The following is a 20,147-nucleotide window of genomic DNA, read 5'->3' as shown; positions in this document are numbered from 1 at the left end:
AGAATTTTAAGTGTCTGCTTGGTGCAGGTACTGTGTGAGGCACTTAGGATGCAAAGATAATAACGTAACTAACCTTACCTTCAAGGAAACATTCTACTGGAAAAAAACATCATTTAAAATTCATACACATCCATAGGAAATATTGAGTAATAACAAAATAATTTCAGGAGAGAGCAAGTACTAATAAATGGGAAAAGCATGCAAAATTTCATGTTGGGGGTATCTTCTGAATGGCGCTTTGAAGGAAGCAAGGAATTTTACAAGGTATCCCAAGGAAGAAATGTAGGATTCTATATGCAGAGTTAGACATAGGGCAGGGTGATTTGGTTTTTGCCAAAGGTATATCTAGTAGAATAACTTAAGTGTTTGAAGGGAATCCATATAAAGTAAAACTCAATCTACAACTAAAATTCTTTTTTTTCAACTCTAAAGTATAATTTCTATTGAATTGAGTTATTTGTATATGTGTGTGTGAGTCCCTGGGGACTCTCCTACAAGACTACAAGGATTGAGTCTTAAATAAAAATAATATGTAACTTCTGTGAGTTTTTGAAGGAGTTTTAGATTTGATTGTAGATTAAGAAACTGAAGGACATCAGGGAAAATGAAATATATAATACAGTTAGACAGCATAAAATTTAAGAACACAGACTGTAAGAAACAAACTATGAAAAGTTGAATTGTATAAGCAGTTTTGCCAAGGATAGAAAAAAATCATCATTAAAAAGCAGGCAGGCTTGGAGGCAATACATATAAATTTTGAGAGTTGTCAGATGTATGAATATGGGTAGTTAAAAATCTTTATTTTCTAAGCTATCTATTTATTTGATATTGAAAGAAATTATATTTTATATTTTATCATAAAGATATTTTACTTCTTTGTGAGGGAAAAAATACAGATGAGATTTCTAGTGAATAAATTCGTTGAGCAAAAGCAAGAGCCCCCATCCATGGCATAACTAAATGAGGCAACCCTGCCTATTACTCTTCCCCTGAGCATACTCCTACCTCTTCAGTCACTGGATCAGTCAATTAATCAATATGTATTTATTAAATGCCTACTGTGTGTCAGCTGAACATCGTTTTAGCTGAATCATAACTTTTACTACCACCACCCAAAGACATCATAATATAGATCTTAAACTAAAAGTGAAAAGTTTGATGGAATTCATGGAATACTTCTAATCCAATCTTTTATTTTACAGACAGCAAAACTGAAACTCAAAGGGGTAAAGATGTCTCACAAATACACAGAGGTAAAATCTGAACCTCTGGCTCCAAATCCAATGTTCTTTTCATCATATCATGCCATCTCTTTCCTACGGAAATCCAAAACCTAGTGCAAATCTTACTGGGGGGGCACACATTCACAACTATCAATTTGTTAACAGATGTAATGTTTAAAATTAATACAAATATTGCCTGTAAAAAGGAGGAAATATTATGAAAGGACAAGGGTATGTGTAAAAGAAGCAAAAGAGTATTTTAGCATCAATTAGTCCCTGTCCCCACATTACCCTGTTTACATATTAATTGTATCTGCATGAAAGTAGACCAGATCTAAGTGAGTCATGTCAAATCTCAATTATGACAACAGTAAATTGTCCTATATTATTGACTTATAAGCAAGTCATTTCCCAGCTCATGGTTATTACATCTCCCCCTTCAGTGTTCTACTGGTAAACCCAAGAAGTTGTGTATAATTATTTAATTTCTACCTCACAAGTATACACTGTATTTTCCCCCATAATTCTCAGCTGATATCAGTCATGCATATTTAATTATTATAAATGAAAAGTGGGTAAAAAGCATTTTCACCAAATCTGTGACACACTCTCCCCTCAGTACATGTATAATTCAAGATAAAATGGGCCCAAGGGCAGCTAGGTGGCGTAGTGGATAAAGCACTGGTCTTGGAGTCAGGAGTACCTGGGTTCAAATCCAGTCTCAGATACTTAATAATTACCTAGCTGTGTGGCCTTGGGCAAGCCACTTAACCCCATTTCCCTTGCAAAAACCTAAAAAAAAAAAAAAAAAAAAGATAAAATGGGCCCAAGCATAAAAATTCATGTTTGAATTGGGTAAAATCTGCTAGAAGACCATTTCCTGAAGTCCTCGATTGTTTCCCTTAACTTTCTTAAATGGTCTTGCCTTCTTGAGATCTATGCAAACAATGACATCATCCCTAGGGATAGTATTAAGATATAGTTGAAAAACACAAATCCTCTGTTCCCTCAGATGTTTAGGTACCAACTCCTCCTTGCCCTTTAATCCTCTACTATCTCTTGAAATCTTTGTTTCCATGATACTATCTATTCATCTCATCCTCTGCCAGCCCTTTTTCCTTTGGTCTTTAATCTTTCCCTACATCACATTTTTTCAATGATTTCCATCTTCTCATTATATGACCAAAGTATTTAAGCTTCAGCTTCAGTATTTGACCTCCAGTGAAGAACCTGAAAAGATTTCTTTATTTATTGATTGATTTGATCTCTTTGTTGTCCAGGTCCTCTCAAATGTCCAGCAACACAATTCTAAAGCATCACTTCTGCACTGATCAGATTTCCTTATAATACAACACTCATAACTATACATTACTACTGGAAAAATCATAACTTTGCCTATATGGACCTTGCTTGTGAGCAAGATGATGTCTCTGCTTTTTTAGTATGTTGTCCAGTTTTGTCACAGCTTTCCTTCTACAGAGCAAGCATCTTTTAATTTCATAGCTGCATTAACTGCTGTAGTGAACTTTGAGCCCAAGAATATAAAATCCCAAGTGCTTCATGCCTTCTCATTTTCTCTAATTATCACTTTATTCCATAAATCTCAAGAGATGATCCAACTAAGAAACCATTCTATTGTATCTCATTCTCATTACACTACTTTGGTCAGTATTAATGGGAAAAGTATCTTCATCAATGAGGTCAGGATTCCATTAAAGTCGAACAGGTTGAACTGGAGCTGCTGTCTTTTCATCATTAGTTTTTCTTCCAATGAGGTGTTTATTCTGACTGTTTATCCAACTAGAAATATTTTGTAAGATCTTCACTAATTTGGATCAAATGAATTAAATGACTGTGATTCATCTATGCTTTTCTTTTCTTTCTATTAAGATAACATCAGTTTCATGTTTATGATGTCATTTGATGCTTACCACATCCAACACTTTTGGGCTCTAAACTAGGGAAAAAACTATTATGATACTCAGCTGTGAGATTTCTAAATAAACTATAAGCCTTTGGCTGACTTTATTTCTTGATCTCTAAGCAAACCATTCATTATAGTTGTTGCCTTTTTTACTATACTGACATTAGCCTTGAAGTCACCAGCCATAAAAGTAAATAGCTATTTACTTTGTAGAATTACGTCAAGTTTTCAAACATAAAAACATGTCAAACATAAATAAGATTTTGTTACTTCTTCATTGCCCACAACAATATTTTGAAATATCAATTTCTAATTCTACTCCTAATTCTCAAGATGAGAACTATTTTGGAAGCATCTTATAGAATTAATATTTCCTGATACTTTTGGAGACACACGTAAACTAACTCAGAGAATATGGGACTAAAAGGGTCCTTTATAGGTCCTTTCATTTCCTATAAAAGGAAAGTAAGATCTTATGTTTGCCTTTCAAAACCTAGGAGGCATTTTTCCCATTTACTTAAACTTCTTTCCCTAGTTACAGAAAATCAATATGAATGTGTCCTAGGTTCTTCAACAATTTGACAGTTTGAAGCAATAATGGACTTACACCTGAAAGGGAACCTAGAGGTCATCAAGTCCAGCTAAGAAACTGATCTACAAAAAAGATAAATGCTTTGTCTAGGGTCTCACAACTAGTAGCAATAACAAGATTCAAATTCTCCAGCAATCTTTCCAATAGGCTACCAAATTGCCTTTTACTTAAAGAGAACCAGGAATTTAATTGATAAATTTTAATAGCCTGTTTATGTGATCTTTTCTCATATTCTTATCCCTTTTTCAATATTCTACCCCCATTAACACAGATGTAGAAGTGGGTCCTGAAGCATGAAGGGCAATCTTGTGTTTTTTCCCATTTAATTGCTTTCTGTGACCAAGAAAATAAGACATTAATATCATTACCTGGTGACGAGCCTCCTTAGGATGTGGCTACTACCTTTTTATTTATAAAGTCCTTCTGAATTTCATAACCTACTTTATTTGGAAAAGAAAAAATGCAGAAATATTGTATAAGATTATACTAACTTCCAGCACAAAAATACAGAATAACAATTGTGGTATTTTAAAAAATCATCTTGATAAAATAATAATTGAAGAACTGCTACTGTTCTTTCCATTTTTGCCCTAGTGTATTTTTCCAACCAAAGAAATTCTAAATTTTAAAATGAGATTTTTCCTTGGATGAAATAAAAAATGTTGATATTCATATCTGCATACTGTATGACTGTTAATTAAAATCATAAATGGTCTATGATGAAATTATGAATTGATAATAGAAAGCTGACACAATGCAGGAAACATTGACCTGGAATTCTGGACACCAGTTTTATTTGCTACTAAGTCACTCTCTGATCTTGAGTCAGACATTAAATGAGGAACCTGGATTAGATGACTTTTAAAGGCCCTTCATAGCTGATTCTGTGGAATAAAATTGAGATGAGTACAGAGGAAACTTGTCTGACATGCTAAGGTTTCTTTTAATTGTGAAATTCTATGCATATGAAAAAGATTTGGAACCAACAGCAGAAAGCAAATTTTAACCATTATAATATTTCTTTTGATATTTCAAAGGCAAGCTTATATTGCATTTTTTAAATTATATGCCTACTTTTTTCTTTCTTTCTTAGATATGGTGACATGGTACCAAAGACCATCGCTGGGAAGATTTTTGGTTCTATTTGCTCCCTGAGTGGTGTCTTAGTCATTGCTCTTCCTGTTCCTGTGATTGTCTCCAATTTTAGTCGAATCTATCACCAAAATCAACGAGCTGATAAACGCAGGGCACAAAAGGTATGAAAATAAAGACACCCCTTCATACATATATGAAGGGATTAATAATTATGTCATATGATGCACATTTGAAGAAATCATAACAGTTTAGCCCAGAAAAGAACAAACATGGTAGGCACAATCACAATCATAAAATATCTGAATTGTTGTCATGCAAAAGATGGAATCAATCCATCAGTAAACACTGATTGTGTGCCCTGACACTGTGAAAAGCAAGAGGAATGCAAAGAATACAATTCAAGTAACTTATATCCCATTAAAGAGACAGTATGAATAAATATATACAGAATATAAGAAAAACTATAAGGTGTTCTACTTGACTAAAAGGAGAACTAAGACTAATGAGTAAGAGTTACAAGAATGCAAAAATGTATCTAAGTATAGAGAAATTCCTAAAAGTTATAAATATACTGAAAAAATGGAACATATTGCTTGCTTTGCAAAATAGTGAATTCCTACAACTAGAAATATTCAGAGTATCTAAATGACCACTTATCAAGGAAGATGTAAAAATAATTCATAATCAGACTGTCAATTGGATTGGATGAATTAGAAGTTCCCTTCTTATTCCAGGATTCTATTATCCCTGTCTCCAGCTTTGTGAAAAGGTATCAATTTATTAGTTATTTGTTTTATAATTTTTATAATCTATTATAATTTATAATATTTATAATTAAATAACTAATTTAGTAACTATTTAATGTTCTAAATATGTCATGCAGTGAAATCAAAAACAGCTCTTAATCATCTTCAATCATATTGCATCAAAATAAAAAAGTTAGACATGACTGGCCAGTGAGTAGCTTTGTATACTCAGAAAGACAGTCACTTTTTATTTGGCAAGATCTAACTTGGCTGATAAATGCAGTTACTTCTTAGTTCCCATAAACAATGAACAATTCCACTTGCTTTATAGCATTGTTACTTGAAGCAACCTATTTTCGCCTCCTTGAACAAACAATGTTCATAGCCTACAGGAAGGCATGGAAAGATACCCAAGACATTCTGCCATGACTAATGCAGAGAGTAAGGAAGCTACACAGTTCAGAGAACTGTATTTTGTATAAATATAACAAGCCTTATATATTGTTTGCAAACTACACAGGATAATAACTGAAAACTAGCTCTTCTTATGGGACAAGAATAAGATGAGCCACAATTTAATTTTCTCCTGCCCCTGAATTAATGGGTTACTTCTAGAATCTAGTATTGCTGAAATTGTCTGCGGGGAGTAAGTATGAAAGATCCACTTACAAAACAACTAAGTCAGTCTCATCTGTCAGAAAGGCTGTAAATAAAATTGATCCAACATCAATTTATATCATTTTTTTACTTTTCATGGTTTATAAATGAAATATTAAATTACTATCCATGTTTTCTCTCCTGGCTGGAGTAGGTTACAAAATGTATCTCTCTCTTCCTCTCACCCTAATTTGGTATGCCTGGAAAACTTTAAGTTCATTGATGGGAACTAGCAGAGAAATAGAGCTAAACATATGTAGTCTTTTGTAAAAACAGAAGAGGAACAAAATGCAATAAATAAAACTCGGTGAGAAAAAACTTATAGAAATATTAATGTTTCTAATGTTTCTTTTAATGATTAAAAGGAAACTAATCTCTCCATGGTTCCCAGTAGCCATGGACTATGGATGGTGCTGCTCACTCCATTTAACATGCAGTTTCAAAGTAATCATTTAATTTATAATATTATAAAATTATATTAGAATATATTATAAAGGAATAAATAACAATTTACACATAAAACAGAACCATATCTAGTAATTTTGACAATTAGAGTAAATTTCACAAAAAGTTCCCAAGTAGAACAGTCCTAGTTCTTGAATGAGAGGAATTGGGCCCAACTCTTACCTCTAATGTTTACTATTCAGGTGACCTTGGCACCAGCTCCCTGGGTCTTGGATTCCTCAAGACTGTAAAATTAAGGGATGGAAATAGATTAGCTCTAAGGTCCCTTCCAGCTCTAGATCTATGATTATGTGATTCTATCAGCTTATTATTACCCTCAAATTAGTTTTGGTGAAAAAACAATTCATTGGAAGAAAGTGAAGGGAGTCCTGTATTAGAGGGAAGAAAAGAGACCCTGGGACACTGATACCTATGAGCAAAGAACCTAGAACATCATGAAGGGACTGCTAGGGAGGCCCTTTCTTGCAAGGGCAGATTGTGGGATATAAGAATAAGGTGAGAAAGAGGACTGTTTTTTCAAGGAAAAGAAGTGTACATAATATCTGATAACTTCTTTTTTATGATGAATTGTTATTCAAATTATTCTTATTAAAGTGATATATTCATTTATCTAGTTGTCTAAGCCAATTGCTGGAGTAAAAATACTATAAATTCCTTCTAAATTTTAATAACCTGGGGCAAATCCCCAGTTACTCTTTGCTTATATCTCTATGGGGGAAATGAGCTGTTGTTTTCCTATCATAGTAGTCACCTTTGAAAACTTTCTGCTTATTGCAGTGATTACTCAAAACATTTTTAATGAGTCAAAACATATTCAAAGCCAAGTCTGGTGAATGAAATGAGGGTGATTAATGTGAATAATATCATTTGAGATCAAAAATAGATGGAATTACAAAGTAAGAAGTTAGATTTTCTCAAGTGGCTCAACAGACTTTGAAGATATAATCAATGATGAGTTCCAAAACTCTTTTGATCAATGGCATAAGTTTATAGCTTTCCAAAGAGACTTTAATGAATGGGATGCCCTTATTCATAAAATAGGTATTGCTATTATTAATATTAAGATCCATAAGTTTTATTCAGATTTTTCCAAATTGTTCCCATTTCATCAAAATTGCTTCTCATTGACAAATAAGGATGAGGTCATTATTCAAAAATGAAAGAGAATTCTACTTCAAGTTGATAGTGAATCACTTTATACAAGCTTCAGTTCTTGATAAATACTTAAGATGGGGTTTTCTATGTGATAGAGCAAAGTTGCCATAGTCTAGCAAAACTGAATATATAAAGCTTACTCTTTGCCTAAAGGTACACAAAACCTACAAAAATTTTAATTGGACTTAGCTCCCAGCTACCCATTTTTCTTGGTTTTAGAAAATCTTCCTTAAATATAAGAGCTGCCTTATTGAATACTGTAAGGAAAGAAAATACTAAGATCTGATTCTGTTTGTCAGCTGGGACTATCCCTAAAATAATCTCTACTTCTCTAAACTTTTATTATCTACAACAAATGGAAATCAATACAGTAAAGCAAGAAACATTAACTCCTTTGTTGTTAAATAAACAGGACTATTTTTTTTTAGGTTTTTGCAAGGCAAATGGGGTTAAGTGGCTTGCCCAAGGCCATACAGCTAAGTAATTATTAAATGTCTGAGACTGGATTTGAACCCAGGTACTCCTGACTCCAAGGCTGGTGCTGTATCCACTATGCCACCTAGCCCCGCCCCCCAACAGAACTATTTTCAATGTTCTTTTTGTTAAAGAAGCTGAGTATGCAAAAATAAATAAATAAATCAAGTGCTATAGGAGATAACTTCACTGAAAAAGATCTTTTTCTTATACCTAGAAAAGAAGATGGGTAAATTTAAAATATCTGTCAGGTTCTATGTTTCAATTTAACAGATTCAAAGCAATGAATTTTACATATCATGACTACTGGAGAAATTTTGCTAATGAAAGTAAATGTAGTAAATTAATGTATTATAACTCATAAATACCCTGTGACCAATAATAATCTGAATGTAATAATAGTTGAGATGAACAGGAAAGAGAATAGGATGTTACCAAGGGACTTGGTTGATTTCTTCTCAACAAAGTTCTTTAAATATCCAACATTCTAGGTTATGTCTCACATCAAAAGTGCCAATCCTCCTTAAACATCCATATATCCTTATCAGTGCTGCTCAGTCACCTTTGATGTCTACCTGTCACCCAACTCTCACCTGTGACTCCAAGAAACTATAATATACACAGCAGCCACACCCTAGTAAAACAACGTGGTCAGTTGGGCTAAATGAGACTAAGGGTAGCTGACAGACCTTATTCCAACTTCCTCTGGCAAAATGGGCAGATGAGAATGAATTGTTCCCAACAACCATGTAGGGGCAATCACTGTGGAGCACTTAGAAACTGGTCATACAATGAAGACAGCAAATTCATTCATTACATCCTAGGCCATCACCCATCATCTTGACTTTTGTCCTGATACTAGACTCTGATGACTCTAGAATAAAGAATAAAGCTAAGGACTTTGTATAGCTCTGCCACTTTTAAATCTGAGCTCACTCACAAATCAAATCATCATTGTCATCCATTATTTAGCCCCAACATCTGATACCACTGGTCCTCTTTTAAATCAAAGGATGAACAAATATTTTATGTCAAAATAACTCATTAATGCAGGAAAACAGTTCAATCCACTAACTATTTTAAGTCCCTACTATGTGGCAGGTTCAGCAGCTGGTTGATTCAGAAAAAGAAATCAGAGCTAGTAATTTTAGGGAGGTTGTATGATGAAAAGAGGAGTTTATTTTGATAGCAGAAGATGTAGGTTTGAATCCCAGCTCTGATGTATACTATCTTCGAAAGTCACTTAATCTCTTTGGTCTGAATTGTCATTTGCAAAATCAAGAGAGTTTTACATTAGTATTCAAGTCTATAGGTTTTCTCCAGTTTTAAATCCAATGACCAACTTTTCAATTTTCAATCACCTTAGTAGATGTGAATTTCCCTTAAGTAAAATCAAGAAGATGAAATTGTTGATATCCTCACAATTCCTTTCTCTGAGGCCTTTTTCCTTCCTTTAAGATTGGCTACCTGATGGGGTAGGCACAATGGATAAAGCATCAACCCTGGAGTCAGGAGGATCTGAGTTCAAATCCAGTCTCAGATATTTATTACTTAATTAGCTGTTTGATCTTGAGCAAATCACAGACCCATTGCCTTGCAAAAGCAACACAATCAAATATATATTATATAAATTGTTATTTGGTAAAGGTTTAGTTGAGACTCTTGTTGGGGTGTTTATTTGCATTTTGCTAGCCTTAAGAATTTAGTTAATTGAATTTAACAGTCATTTATTAAGAACCTAGGCTGTACAATCATAGACATATAATGATAGAAATCGAGATAGAGGTTTAGAAAAGAGATGCTAAAGAAAGCACAATTCAAATTCTCAAAGAATTTAGGATAAAATTAAGGGGGAGTCAGGGAACAGAAAGCTATCTTACAAGGAGAATGTGACAAGGACACAGAATTGATCAAGACAAAGTCTCACAAGAAATGTGAGAATCAGATATATCACTTTAATATACAGTGATTGAGAAAATTGACTGAAGGAAAGAATCTCTGAGAATACCAACAATTGAGGAACAAAAGATTAATGAGGAGTCAGAGAAAGGAAGAAAGTGAAAGCATAAGAAGTCACCGGAAATCCGCAGTACTTCACTGTCATAGAAGCCTAGGAGGGAAAGGGAGTCAACAATTTCAAATGATGCAAAGGTCAGGAAGGAAGAAAACTGAAGATTCTTGATTCTTCCATAAAGGAGATCATTAATAACTTTTGGGGGGTGGGAGAGGTTATTTCAGTAGAAGAATAGGAACAAAAGCCAGATTGCAAAGTGTTAAGTAACGAGTGGGCAGTGAGGAAGCACAGAAACAAAAGACTTTCAGAAATCAAAACAATAAAACTATAAGTGTCTGATGACAGGAGGTAGAACTGATATTTTAAGGCAAGCAGCCTGCTACATAGTGACTAAAATCATACTATATATAAAGCCACTTAGTCTCTCTGCAAATTAAAAAAAAAATTGAAAAATTGAAGACTTCTGGAAGACCTTCTAATACAATGATTCTACAAATCTTGAACCTTGAGAGTAGAACATCTTATCCTGAGACCTTTGAAATTGCCTTTAAAATATTTTGATAACAATTTCATTATAATTAGTTTCCTTAGTAATTTTCTGGATTTTATTGTTTACATTTAAAAACATAATTCTGGGAATTCACTAGACTGCCAAAAGAGGTCCAGAACACAAAAATAGGTAGAAAAACCCCTCCTTACTCTAGATATTTTCTAAGAAATTATTCTAAACATATCTAGATGTTCAGAATCATATCAAGTATAAATCATTCCTACTTCATAGCCTAAGATTGAGGTTTGCACAATTTATCAATATAATATTTTAGCTTAAAGCTTATGGCCTTGCTCTAAAGATTTAAGATTGGATTTCCAGACAAGATGGCAGAGAGAAGACAAGCACTGTGCTAAGGTCTCCTGGTCTTCCCTCATATATAATATGAAACAAACTTCTTAACAAAAATTCAGAAGAACATCTCCCAACAAGGTCTGCCTTCAGGGCTTGAAGGTGACCCAGGGTCACAGAACAGAGAGCCAGTGGGGGTAGGGTAAGAGCCAAACTAACCTAAGATCAGCCATGGAAGTTTTGACTGTGGGAGCCAAGGTCCAAAAACCAACTAAGGTTTGGAAGCTTTGGCTATGGCACTGATGGTCTGGGTACTCCAGAAGGGTTGGAAAGTAAGTTCTAGTGCAGAGTGTGACTGGACATTGAATCCGCTGGGCTCCTCTGATTTGGAGGACCTTAGACTCCATACTTTCATTTCAATTGAACCTTCTTCCTAGAACAAACATAGTAACAGCAACCCCCCACCCCAGCCCAGGCTCAGGTATGGGCAGCAGAATTTCCTCAGATGAATAGAGAGATTAATTACCTCGCCCCAGGGTCCAGCCCACATTGTTCAAGGATGACAGTATCCAGCAATGCCACCCACCCATTCCAGGCCAAGGGAGAGGGCCTCAAATAAAGGTCATAGACACTCCAGAGAAAGTAATCAGCATCCCCCTACTGGCCAGCCCAATTGGAGTTACTAAAGGCAGTGAGCAAAGTCTCTAGGGACCTCAATACTAAACCTCTGTGAGCCAGCCCCTCCTCCAACAAAGATCTTAGAAAAATGAAGAAAGGTCATCAGGAAGGAGGGTCCATAGAAAACTACCTAGAAGGTAAAGACTATAACTCAAAGAAATCTAGAACCTCTGAGGAGAATGTGATTTGGTCTCCAGCCCAGAAAGATTTCCTTGAAGAAATCAGGAAGGAGTTTAAAAAATCAAGTGGAAAATTTGGGAGAGAAAATTAACACCTTGCAACAAGAAAACAAATCCATGGAAAATACAATTGAATAAAGGCAAAAAGAACATAATTCTGTCAAAACCTCAATTGGTCAAATGTAAAACTCCTTCAAAAATAGAATTGACCAATTGGAAAAGGAGTTGCAAAAGGTAAATGAAGAAAATTCTTCTCTAAAAAATAAAGAATGGAAACTAATGACTTCATGAGACAACAAGAATCTGTTAAACAGAATCAAAAAATGGAAGAAAATGTAAAATACCTCATGGACAAAACCACTGACCTTGAGAATAGAACCAGAGAGACAACTGGGCTCCCTGAAAATATTGAAGAGGAAAAAAATCCTGGACTTAATATTACAGGATTTAGTGATGGAAAATTTCCCTGATACCATGGAACCAGAGGAAAAATAGTTATTGAAATAATAGATTGATCCCCTCTGAAAAGGATCCCAAAATGAAAACATGTAGGAATATTGTGGTCAAATTCCAGAACCATCAAAAAAAAGAGAAAATCCTGCAAGCAGCCAGAAAGAAACAATTGAGATACCAAGGAGCCAAAGTAAGCATTACATAGGACATGGATGCATCAATATTAAGAGATGGAAGGGCCTGGAATACAATATTCCATAAAATCAAGGGAGCTTGGAATGCAGCAAAGAATTCACTATCTAGCAAAAACTGAGACTTTTGTCCTGGGGAAATTTAATGAAATATGAGACTTCCAACTTTTCCTGATGAAAAGACCAGAGCTTAATAGAAAATTTTAACTTCAAACAGGAAACTCAAGAGACACATGAAAAAATTTTTAAAAAGGTAAAGAAAAAAACTGCTATCCAATAAGATGAAACTGGCTATATCCCTACCTGGGAGAAAGACTCTCATAACTCTCAAGATTTGTAACTCTTAGAGAGAATATACTTAGTCAGAAGTTTTGGACACTCATTACTTCTCTGTAACTCAGAGAGAGGGATATAAAAAGAATACCTCTTTAAAAGGGGGGGAACAGTAAAGAGACAGGAGAATCTAGGAGATTGAATGGGGTAAATCTCATTACATTAAGAGGTACAAAGGACCTATTGCAATAAAAGGGAAGAAAGGGAGAGGTGAAAACTGCCTGAATCTTACTCTTATCAGATTTGGCTCAAAGTTGACAGTTAAATTGAGAAACTTATCTTATCTTTCAAATATAAAAAGGGGAAAAGGGGAGGAGAGAGGAAAAGGGGAACTAATGGAAACAAGGAAAGGAAAAAGGGGAAAAGGGAAAGGAGAAAGAAAGGGGAGGGGATTGTATATAGGGGTGTAAACACACTAAAGGTGGTGGTATTCAGAAACAAAATACTGGGGAATATGGATAAAGGGAAAAAAGGGGAAAATATTAACAGAGGGAAGATAGCATGGTGGGCAATTAAGAGTTAGTAATTATAACTTTGAATGTGAATTGGGTGAACTCTCCCTTGAATCATAAGTGAATAACAGAGTGGATTAAAAACCAGAATCCTTCAATATGCTGCTTACAAGAAACTCATCTGAAGCAGAGAGATACATACAGAATAAAGGTAAAAGATTGGAGCAAAATATATTTTGCTTCAGCTGAAGCGAAAAAAAAAACAGGGGTAGAAATCCTTATCTCAGATAAAGCAGCAGTAAAAATAGCATTAAAAGTGATAAGGAAGGAAGCTATGTCCTCCTAAAAGGTATCATAGACAATAAAGTAATTTCAATACTAAATATGTATGCACCTAATGGTAAAGCATCCAAATTACTAGAGGAGAGGTTGAAGGAATTATAGGAAGATATTGACAGCAAAACTCTATTGGTGGGAGACCTCAACCTCCCATTCTCAGATTTAGATAAATATAACCATAAAATAAACAAGAAGGAAGTTAAGGAGATAAATAGATCATTAGAAAACCTAGACATGATAGACCTATGGAGGAAACTGAACAGGGATAGATTTTCCTACAGTACCTGGCACCATCACAAAACCTAACAATCAATTGTAGAAAGGCAGAAATAGTGAATACATCTTTCTCAGATCATGTGGTAATAATAGTCACATGCAGTAATGGGGCCAGAGAGGATTAGACCTAAAATTAATTGAAATTAAATAAGCTGATTTTAAAGCATGAATGGATCAAGCAGCAAATTATAGAAAGAATTAATGATTTCATCCTTGATAATGACAATAATGAAACAGCATATAAAAACTTATGGGATACAGCCAAGGGAGCTGTCAGGAGATATATTATATGTTTAAATGCTTACATGAATAAATTAGAGAAAGAGGAAATCAATGAACTAAAAATGCAACTAAAAAAATTAGAGAAAGAACAAAGTAAAAACCCCCACAATTAAATACCAAATTAGAAATACTAAAAATTAAAGGAGAAATCAATAAAATTGAAAGCCAACAATCAAGGACAATTTTGGGATATCTGCATTGGAGAATAACATCTGTATCCAAAGAAAGAATTGTGGAGTTTGAACAAAGACCAAAGACTATTACCTTTAATTTAGGAAAAAAAGCATTATCTTATTATGTAATTCTGCTATCTCTTATACTTTATTTTTCTTCCTTAAGGATATGACTTCTCTCCCATCACATTCAATTTAGATCAATGTATACCATGGAAACAATGTAAAGACTAACAGACTGCCTTCTGTGGGGGTCGAAGAGGGAAGGATGATTGAGGGGGGGCGGATTGTAAAGCAAAAAAGAAATCTTAAAGAAAAAAATTTTTTAAATAAAATAAAATCAAAAGCAAGAAAACTATTGAACTAATAAATAAAACCAAGAATTGACTTTATGAAAAAATACAATAAAATTGATAAACCTCTGGTTAATTTGATTTAAAAAAAGAAGAAAACCAAATTCTAGTATGATAAATGAAAAAGGAGAATAAGGAGAAAATTAAAGTAATATTTTTGGAATTATTTTGCCCACTTTATGCCAATAAATTTGATAATCTAAGTGAAATGGATGAATATTTACAAAATATAAGTTCCCCAGTTTAAATGAAGAGGAAATTAAATACCTAAATAACCCTATCTCAGTAAAAGAAATTAAGCAAACCATTATTGAACTCCCTAAGAAAAAATCTCCAGGGCCAGATGGATTCACAAGTGAATTCTGTCAAGCATTTAAGAAACAACTGGTTCCAATTCTATATAAACTCTTTGGAAAAATAAGTAAAGAGAGAACTCTGCCTTACTCTTTTTATGACACCAATATGGTGCTGATACCCAAACCAGGAGAGTCAAAAAAGAGAAAGAAAATTATAGACCTATCTCCCTGATGAATATAGATACAAAACTCTTAAATAAAATCTTAGCAAAACGATTACAAGTTATCTCTAGAATAATACACTATGACCAAGTAGGATTTATCCCAGGAATGCAGGGTTGGTTCAATATTAGGAAAACTTAGTGTAATTAATTATATCAATAACAAATCTATAAGAAATCATATGATTATATCAATAGATGCTGAAAAAGCTTTTGACAAAATACAGCACCCATTCTTAAAAAAAACACTAGAGAGTATAGGAATAAATGGATTGTTCCTTAGAACGATAAGCAGTATCTATCTGAAGCCATCAACAAGCATTATATGTAATGGGGATAAGCATTCCCAATAAGACCTGGGGTGAAACAAGGATGCCCATTATCACCACTGATATTCAATATTGTATTAGAAATGTTAGCTCATCAATAAGAGAAGAAAAAGTAATTGAAGGAATTAGAATTGGGAAGGAAGAGCAAAAACTCTCACTCTTTGTAGATGACATGATGGTATATCTAGAGAATCCCCCCCAAAATCTAAAAAACTACTAGAAATAATTAGCAACTTTATCAAAGTCACAGTATATAAAACAAATCCTCATAAATCCTCAACATTTCTATATATGACTATCAAGATATAGCAGAAAGAGTAATCCCATTCTACTTTGATAACTTTGGATAATTATAAAATACTTGGAAGTCTACCTGCCAAGGCAGATTCAGAAACTTTTTGAAAACAATTACAAAATACACACAAATAAAATCAGATTTAAATAAATGGGCAAATATCAACTGATCATGGATAGGTTGAGCTAATATAATAAAAATGACAATTCTACCTAAATTAAACTACTTATTTAGTGCCCTACCAATCAAAATTCCAAAAAAATATATATTTTAATGTGTTAGAAAAAATTATAAGTAAATTCATATGGAGAAATAAAAAGTCATTAATTTCCATGGATTTAATGAAACAATGCAAAAGAAGGTGACTTATCCCTACCAGATCTAAAATTATATTATAAAGCATCAGTCATCAAAACTTTCTAGTATTGGCTAAGAAATAGAATGGTGGATCAGTGGAATAGACTAGGCACAATAGCAGGAAATGATTATAGTAATCTGCTATTTGATTAAACCCAAAGAGTCCAGCTGTGAGGATAGAAATTCTCTCTTTGATAAAAACTGTTGGGAAAATTGGAAGTTAGTATGGCAGAAACTTGGATTAGACCAACACCTCACACCCTATGCCAAGGTAAGATCAAAATGAATACAGGATTTAGACATAAAAAACATTATTATAAGCAAACTAGGAGATCAAGGAAGAGTTTACCTGTCAGATCTAAGGAAAGGGAAGCAGTTTATGACCAAGGAAGAGATGGTGAACATCATTATAAACAAACTAGATAATTTTGATTATATTAAATTAAAAGACTTTTGCACAGACAAAACCACTGTAACCAAGATCAAAAGAAATGTAGTAAATGTAGTAAAGACAATTTTTGCAACTAGTATTTCTGACAAAGGACTCATTTTTAAAATGTACAGAGAACTGTCAATTTAAAAAAGAAAACAAGCCATTCCCCAATTTACAAATGGTCAAGTGATATGCAAAGGCAATTTACAGATAATGAAATCAAAGAAATCCATAGTCATATGAAAAATTGCTCTAAATCATTATTGGAGAAATGCAAATTAAAGCATCTCTGAGATACCACCTCATACCTCTCAGTCTGGCCAATATGACCAGAAAGGACTATGATCAATGTTGGAAGGGATGTAGGAAATCTGGGACACTAATACATTGTTGGTGGAGCTGTGAACTTATCCAACCTTTCTGGAGAGCAATTTGGCATTATGCCCAAAGGGCAATAAAAATGTGCATACCCTTTGATCTAGCAATATTACTACTGGGTCTGTACCCTGAAGAGATCATAAAAAGGGTAAAAACATCATTTGTACAAAAATATTCACAGAAGCCCTGTTTGTGGTGTTAAAGAATTGGAAATCAAGTAAATGGCCATCAACTGGGGAATGGCTGAACAAATTGTGGTATATGTATGTTATGGAACATTATTGTTCTATTAGAAACCAGGAGGGATGGGAATTTAGGGAAGCCTGGAAGGATTTGCATGAATTGATGGTGAGTGAGATGAGCAGAACCACAAGAACACTGCACACCATGACAGCAACACGGGTTTGATGATCAATCTTAAAGGACTTGCTCATTCTATCAGTGCAACAATCACACATAATTGGGGGCACCTGAGATGGAGAATACTCTATCCAGAGAAAGAATTGTAGAGTTTAAACAAAGAACAAAGACTGTTGCCTTTAATTTTAAAAAAACAAAAATATTATCTTATTATGTGATCTTGCTATCACTTATACTTTATTTTTTTCCCTTAAGGATATGATTTCTCTCTCATCACATTCAGTTTGGATCAATGTATACCATGGAAACAATGTAAAGACTAACAGAGTGCCTTCTGTGGGGGTGGGAGGAGGGAAGGGAGATTAGGGAGAAAATTGTAAAATTCAAAAATAAATTAATTAAATAAAAAAAGATTTAAGATTGATAATGGGCCATGTTCTATTTGCAATGTTTTCATTCTACTAGAGATGATAGTCATCGCTATGGAATAGATATGTGATCAGCTCATTTTTCCATCTGTCTTTTATCATCAATTGGCGAATCACACATTACCCAAGGCAAAGTTCTCAGATTGCTGGCAAAGAAGGAAAGACTCACAGGGTTTTTTAAAATAGTCCATTAATGATTTCTTGAATAGTGGAAAATGAGAATATCTGTGTCTAATCTTCTAGTCTTAAATAATATTTTCAAGGTTTATTACTCAGTGGCTACTCATGACTTTCTACTACTACCTATTGCTGAAATTAACCTCTCCCCATCCCTGAAGACCCAGCTTCCCTAGTCACCCATTCTTCTCAAGTCACTGATCAAGATGGGGTTACTTTCTGCTTACTGCCTCCCCTTTCAGGTTCTCCTCCTCCCTCCTTCACTCAGTAACATCTCTTCTTTTGATATTTATGTACTTCTCTACAGATCCTAGATCATTCACCTGCCATTCTCAATGAGTTTGGCTTATAATTTTATTTTTCTCCTCCCAAAGGCCTGCCCTAAATACTAGGGGGTTTCAGCATATATGTTGACTCTCCCTTAAACATATTAACCACTCATTTCCCATCCCTACTCATTCCCCAAGAGTTTCCAAATATGCACTTATATTTGACCTTCCCATCACTCACAGATAAATCACCTTATTTTCAAGAATTCTGAAATCTCTTTATCCAAAAATCTGTGATTTTTCAACTCTCCCTCTCCCTTTCCCTGTTTTTCCATACTCTCCATGACCTTCTGTTCCTCAACTACTCAATTATCTTCCAGATCATCTCTTCTGAACTAACCACTCTCTCCTCTTTTCCCTATCTTAACCCATTAGTGAACCAGTTCAACTCTACAGTTATCCTTTCTTGAATCCCTAGCTTCCTTATTATGTCAACAGCTTGTTATGTCAACACTCCACCTTGTATTCCTAGTACCCACCCCCTTCACTTTTACATATATGCTGCTGAATGAAGATGTAGAAAATCATGCCATCATTATAACTGAATTCTCTACAGATTTGTTACACAACCTCAACTGGGCCCTCATTGCTACTAAGAAATCTTACTATAGACTTCCTTGATCAACTCATTATCCCATTCTCCAGTTTTTCTTTCAAACCTTTCCATCTCTCCTCAGTCTCCAATAACTTCACCTTCCTCCATTTTCTCAACTGAGAACTTTCCCTCATATTTTACTGAAAAACTTGAAGTCATTCACAAGAGTTCCTTCTCCTTTCTTCCTTTTCTCTTATTGCTCATGTGCCTCTACACAATCTCCTTCTTCACCCTGATTCTCAAATCTACCAATCTTAAATATGCCATACTCTGTTGAACTCCAACCTCACATCCCCAACTCATTTTGAACTAGGTATCCAATAGATATCTTAATCTCAACATATTTTCCCCAGAAAACTCATTTTCTTTCCTCCAAAACCCTCTCCTCCTCCTACCTTCTCTATATAGTAGAGGGCAACACCATCCTCTCAATCACTCAGGCTCACAGTTTAGGAGTTATCCTGGCCTCTCCACTCTCTTCACTCCTGCCACAATTTTTAATTTGTTACCAAGTCTATTGATTTCACCATAGTTCTCAAATATGCCTCCTTTTATGACACTATCACTAGGCAATACTGATCTTTGTCACCTCATGCCAGGACTATTATAATAGCTAGCTAGTAAGTCTGACTCCCTCAGTTCTCTTTCTATTACAATCCATCTTCCAATTAGCTACTAAAGTGATTTTCCTAAAATACAAGTCTAACCTTGTCACTTTCTTGTTCAATAAACTCCAGTGACTCCCTCTTGCCTCCAGTATCAAATACAAAATCCTCTCTTTGACATTCAATGCCCTTTATAACCTAGCTTCCTCCTTCCTTCCTAGTCTTCTTACACATGACTCCCCAAAATATACTCTAATCCAGCAACTAGCCCCCTGACAGTTCAAACAATGCACTCCACCTTTCACCTCTGGGCATTTTCTCTAGTTATTCCCCCATGCTTGGAACACTATCCCTCCTTTACTCTACCTGCTGATCTCTCTGGTTCCTTTAAGTCCCAACTAAAATTTTATCTTTTACTGGAAACCTTCCCTAATCCCTCATAATTC

At 34.4% G+C, this 20,147-nt stretch overlaps 1 protein-coding gene across 3 annotated transcripts in view; it reads left to right on the top strand.

Moving 5' to 3' along the window:
• The window catches only part of LOC141493833 (A-type voltage-gated potassium channel KCND2-like), a 190,855-nt gene that overhangs the window by 149,361 nt on the left and 21,347 nt on the right, over positions 1-20,147 (top strand). For all 3 annotated transcript variants that reach the window (XM_074195147.1, XM_074195145.1, XM_074195146.1), the window contains one exon: positions 4,836-4,998. In XM_074195147.1, the coding sequence (XP_074051248.1) occupies positions 4,836-4,998 (163 nt within the window). The remainder of the gene's footprint in view (positions 1-4,835; positions 4,999-20,147) is intronic.

Source organism: Macrotis lagotis, chromosome 7, assembly GCF_037893015.1.
Source record: "Macrotis lagotis isolate mMagLag1 chromosome 7, bilby.v1.9.chrom.fasta, whole genome shotgun sequence".
NCBI lineage: Eukaryota > Metazoa > Chordata > Mammalia > Peramelemorphia > Peramelidae > Macrotis > Macrotis lagotis.
Note: the sequence above shows the minus strand (reverse complement) of the source record. Positions and strands in the feature narration are given on the sequence as shown.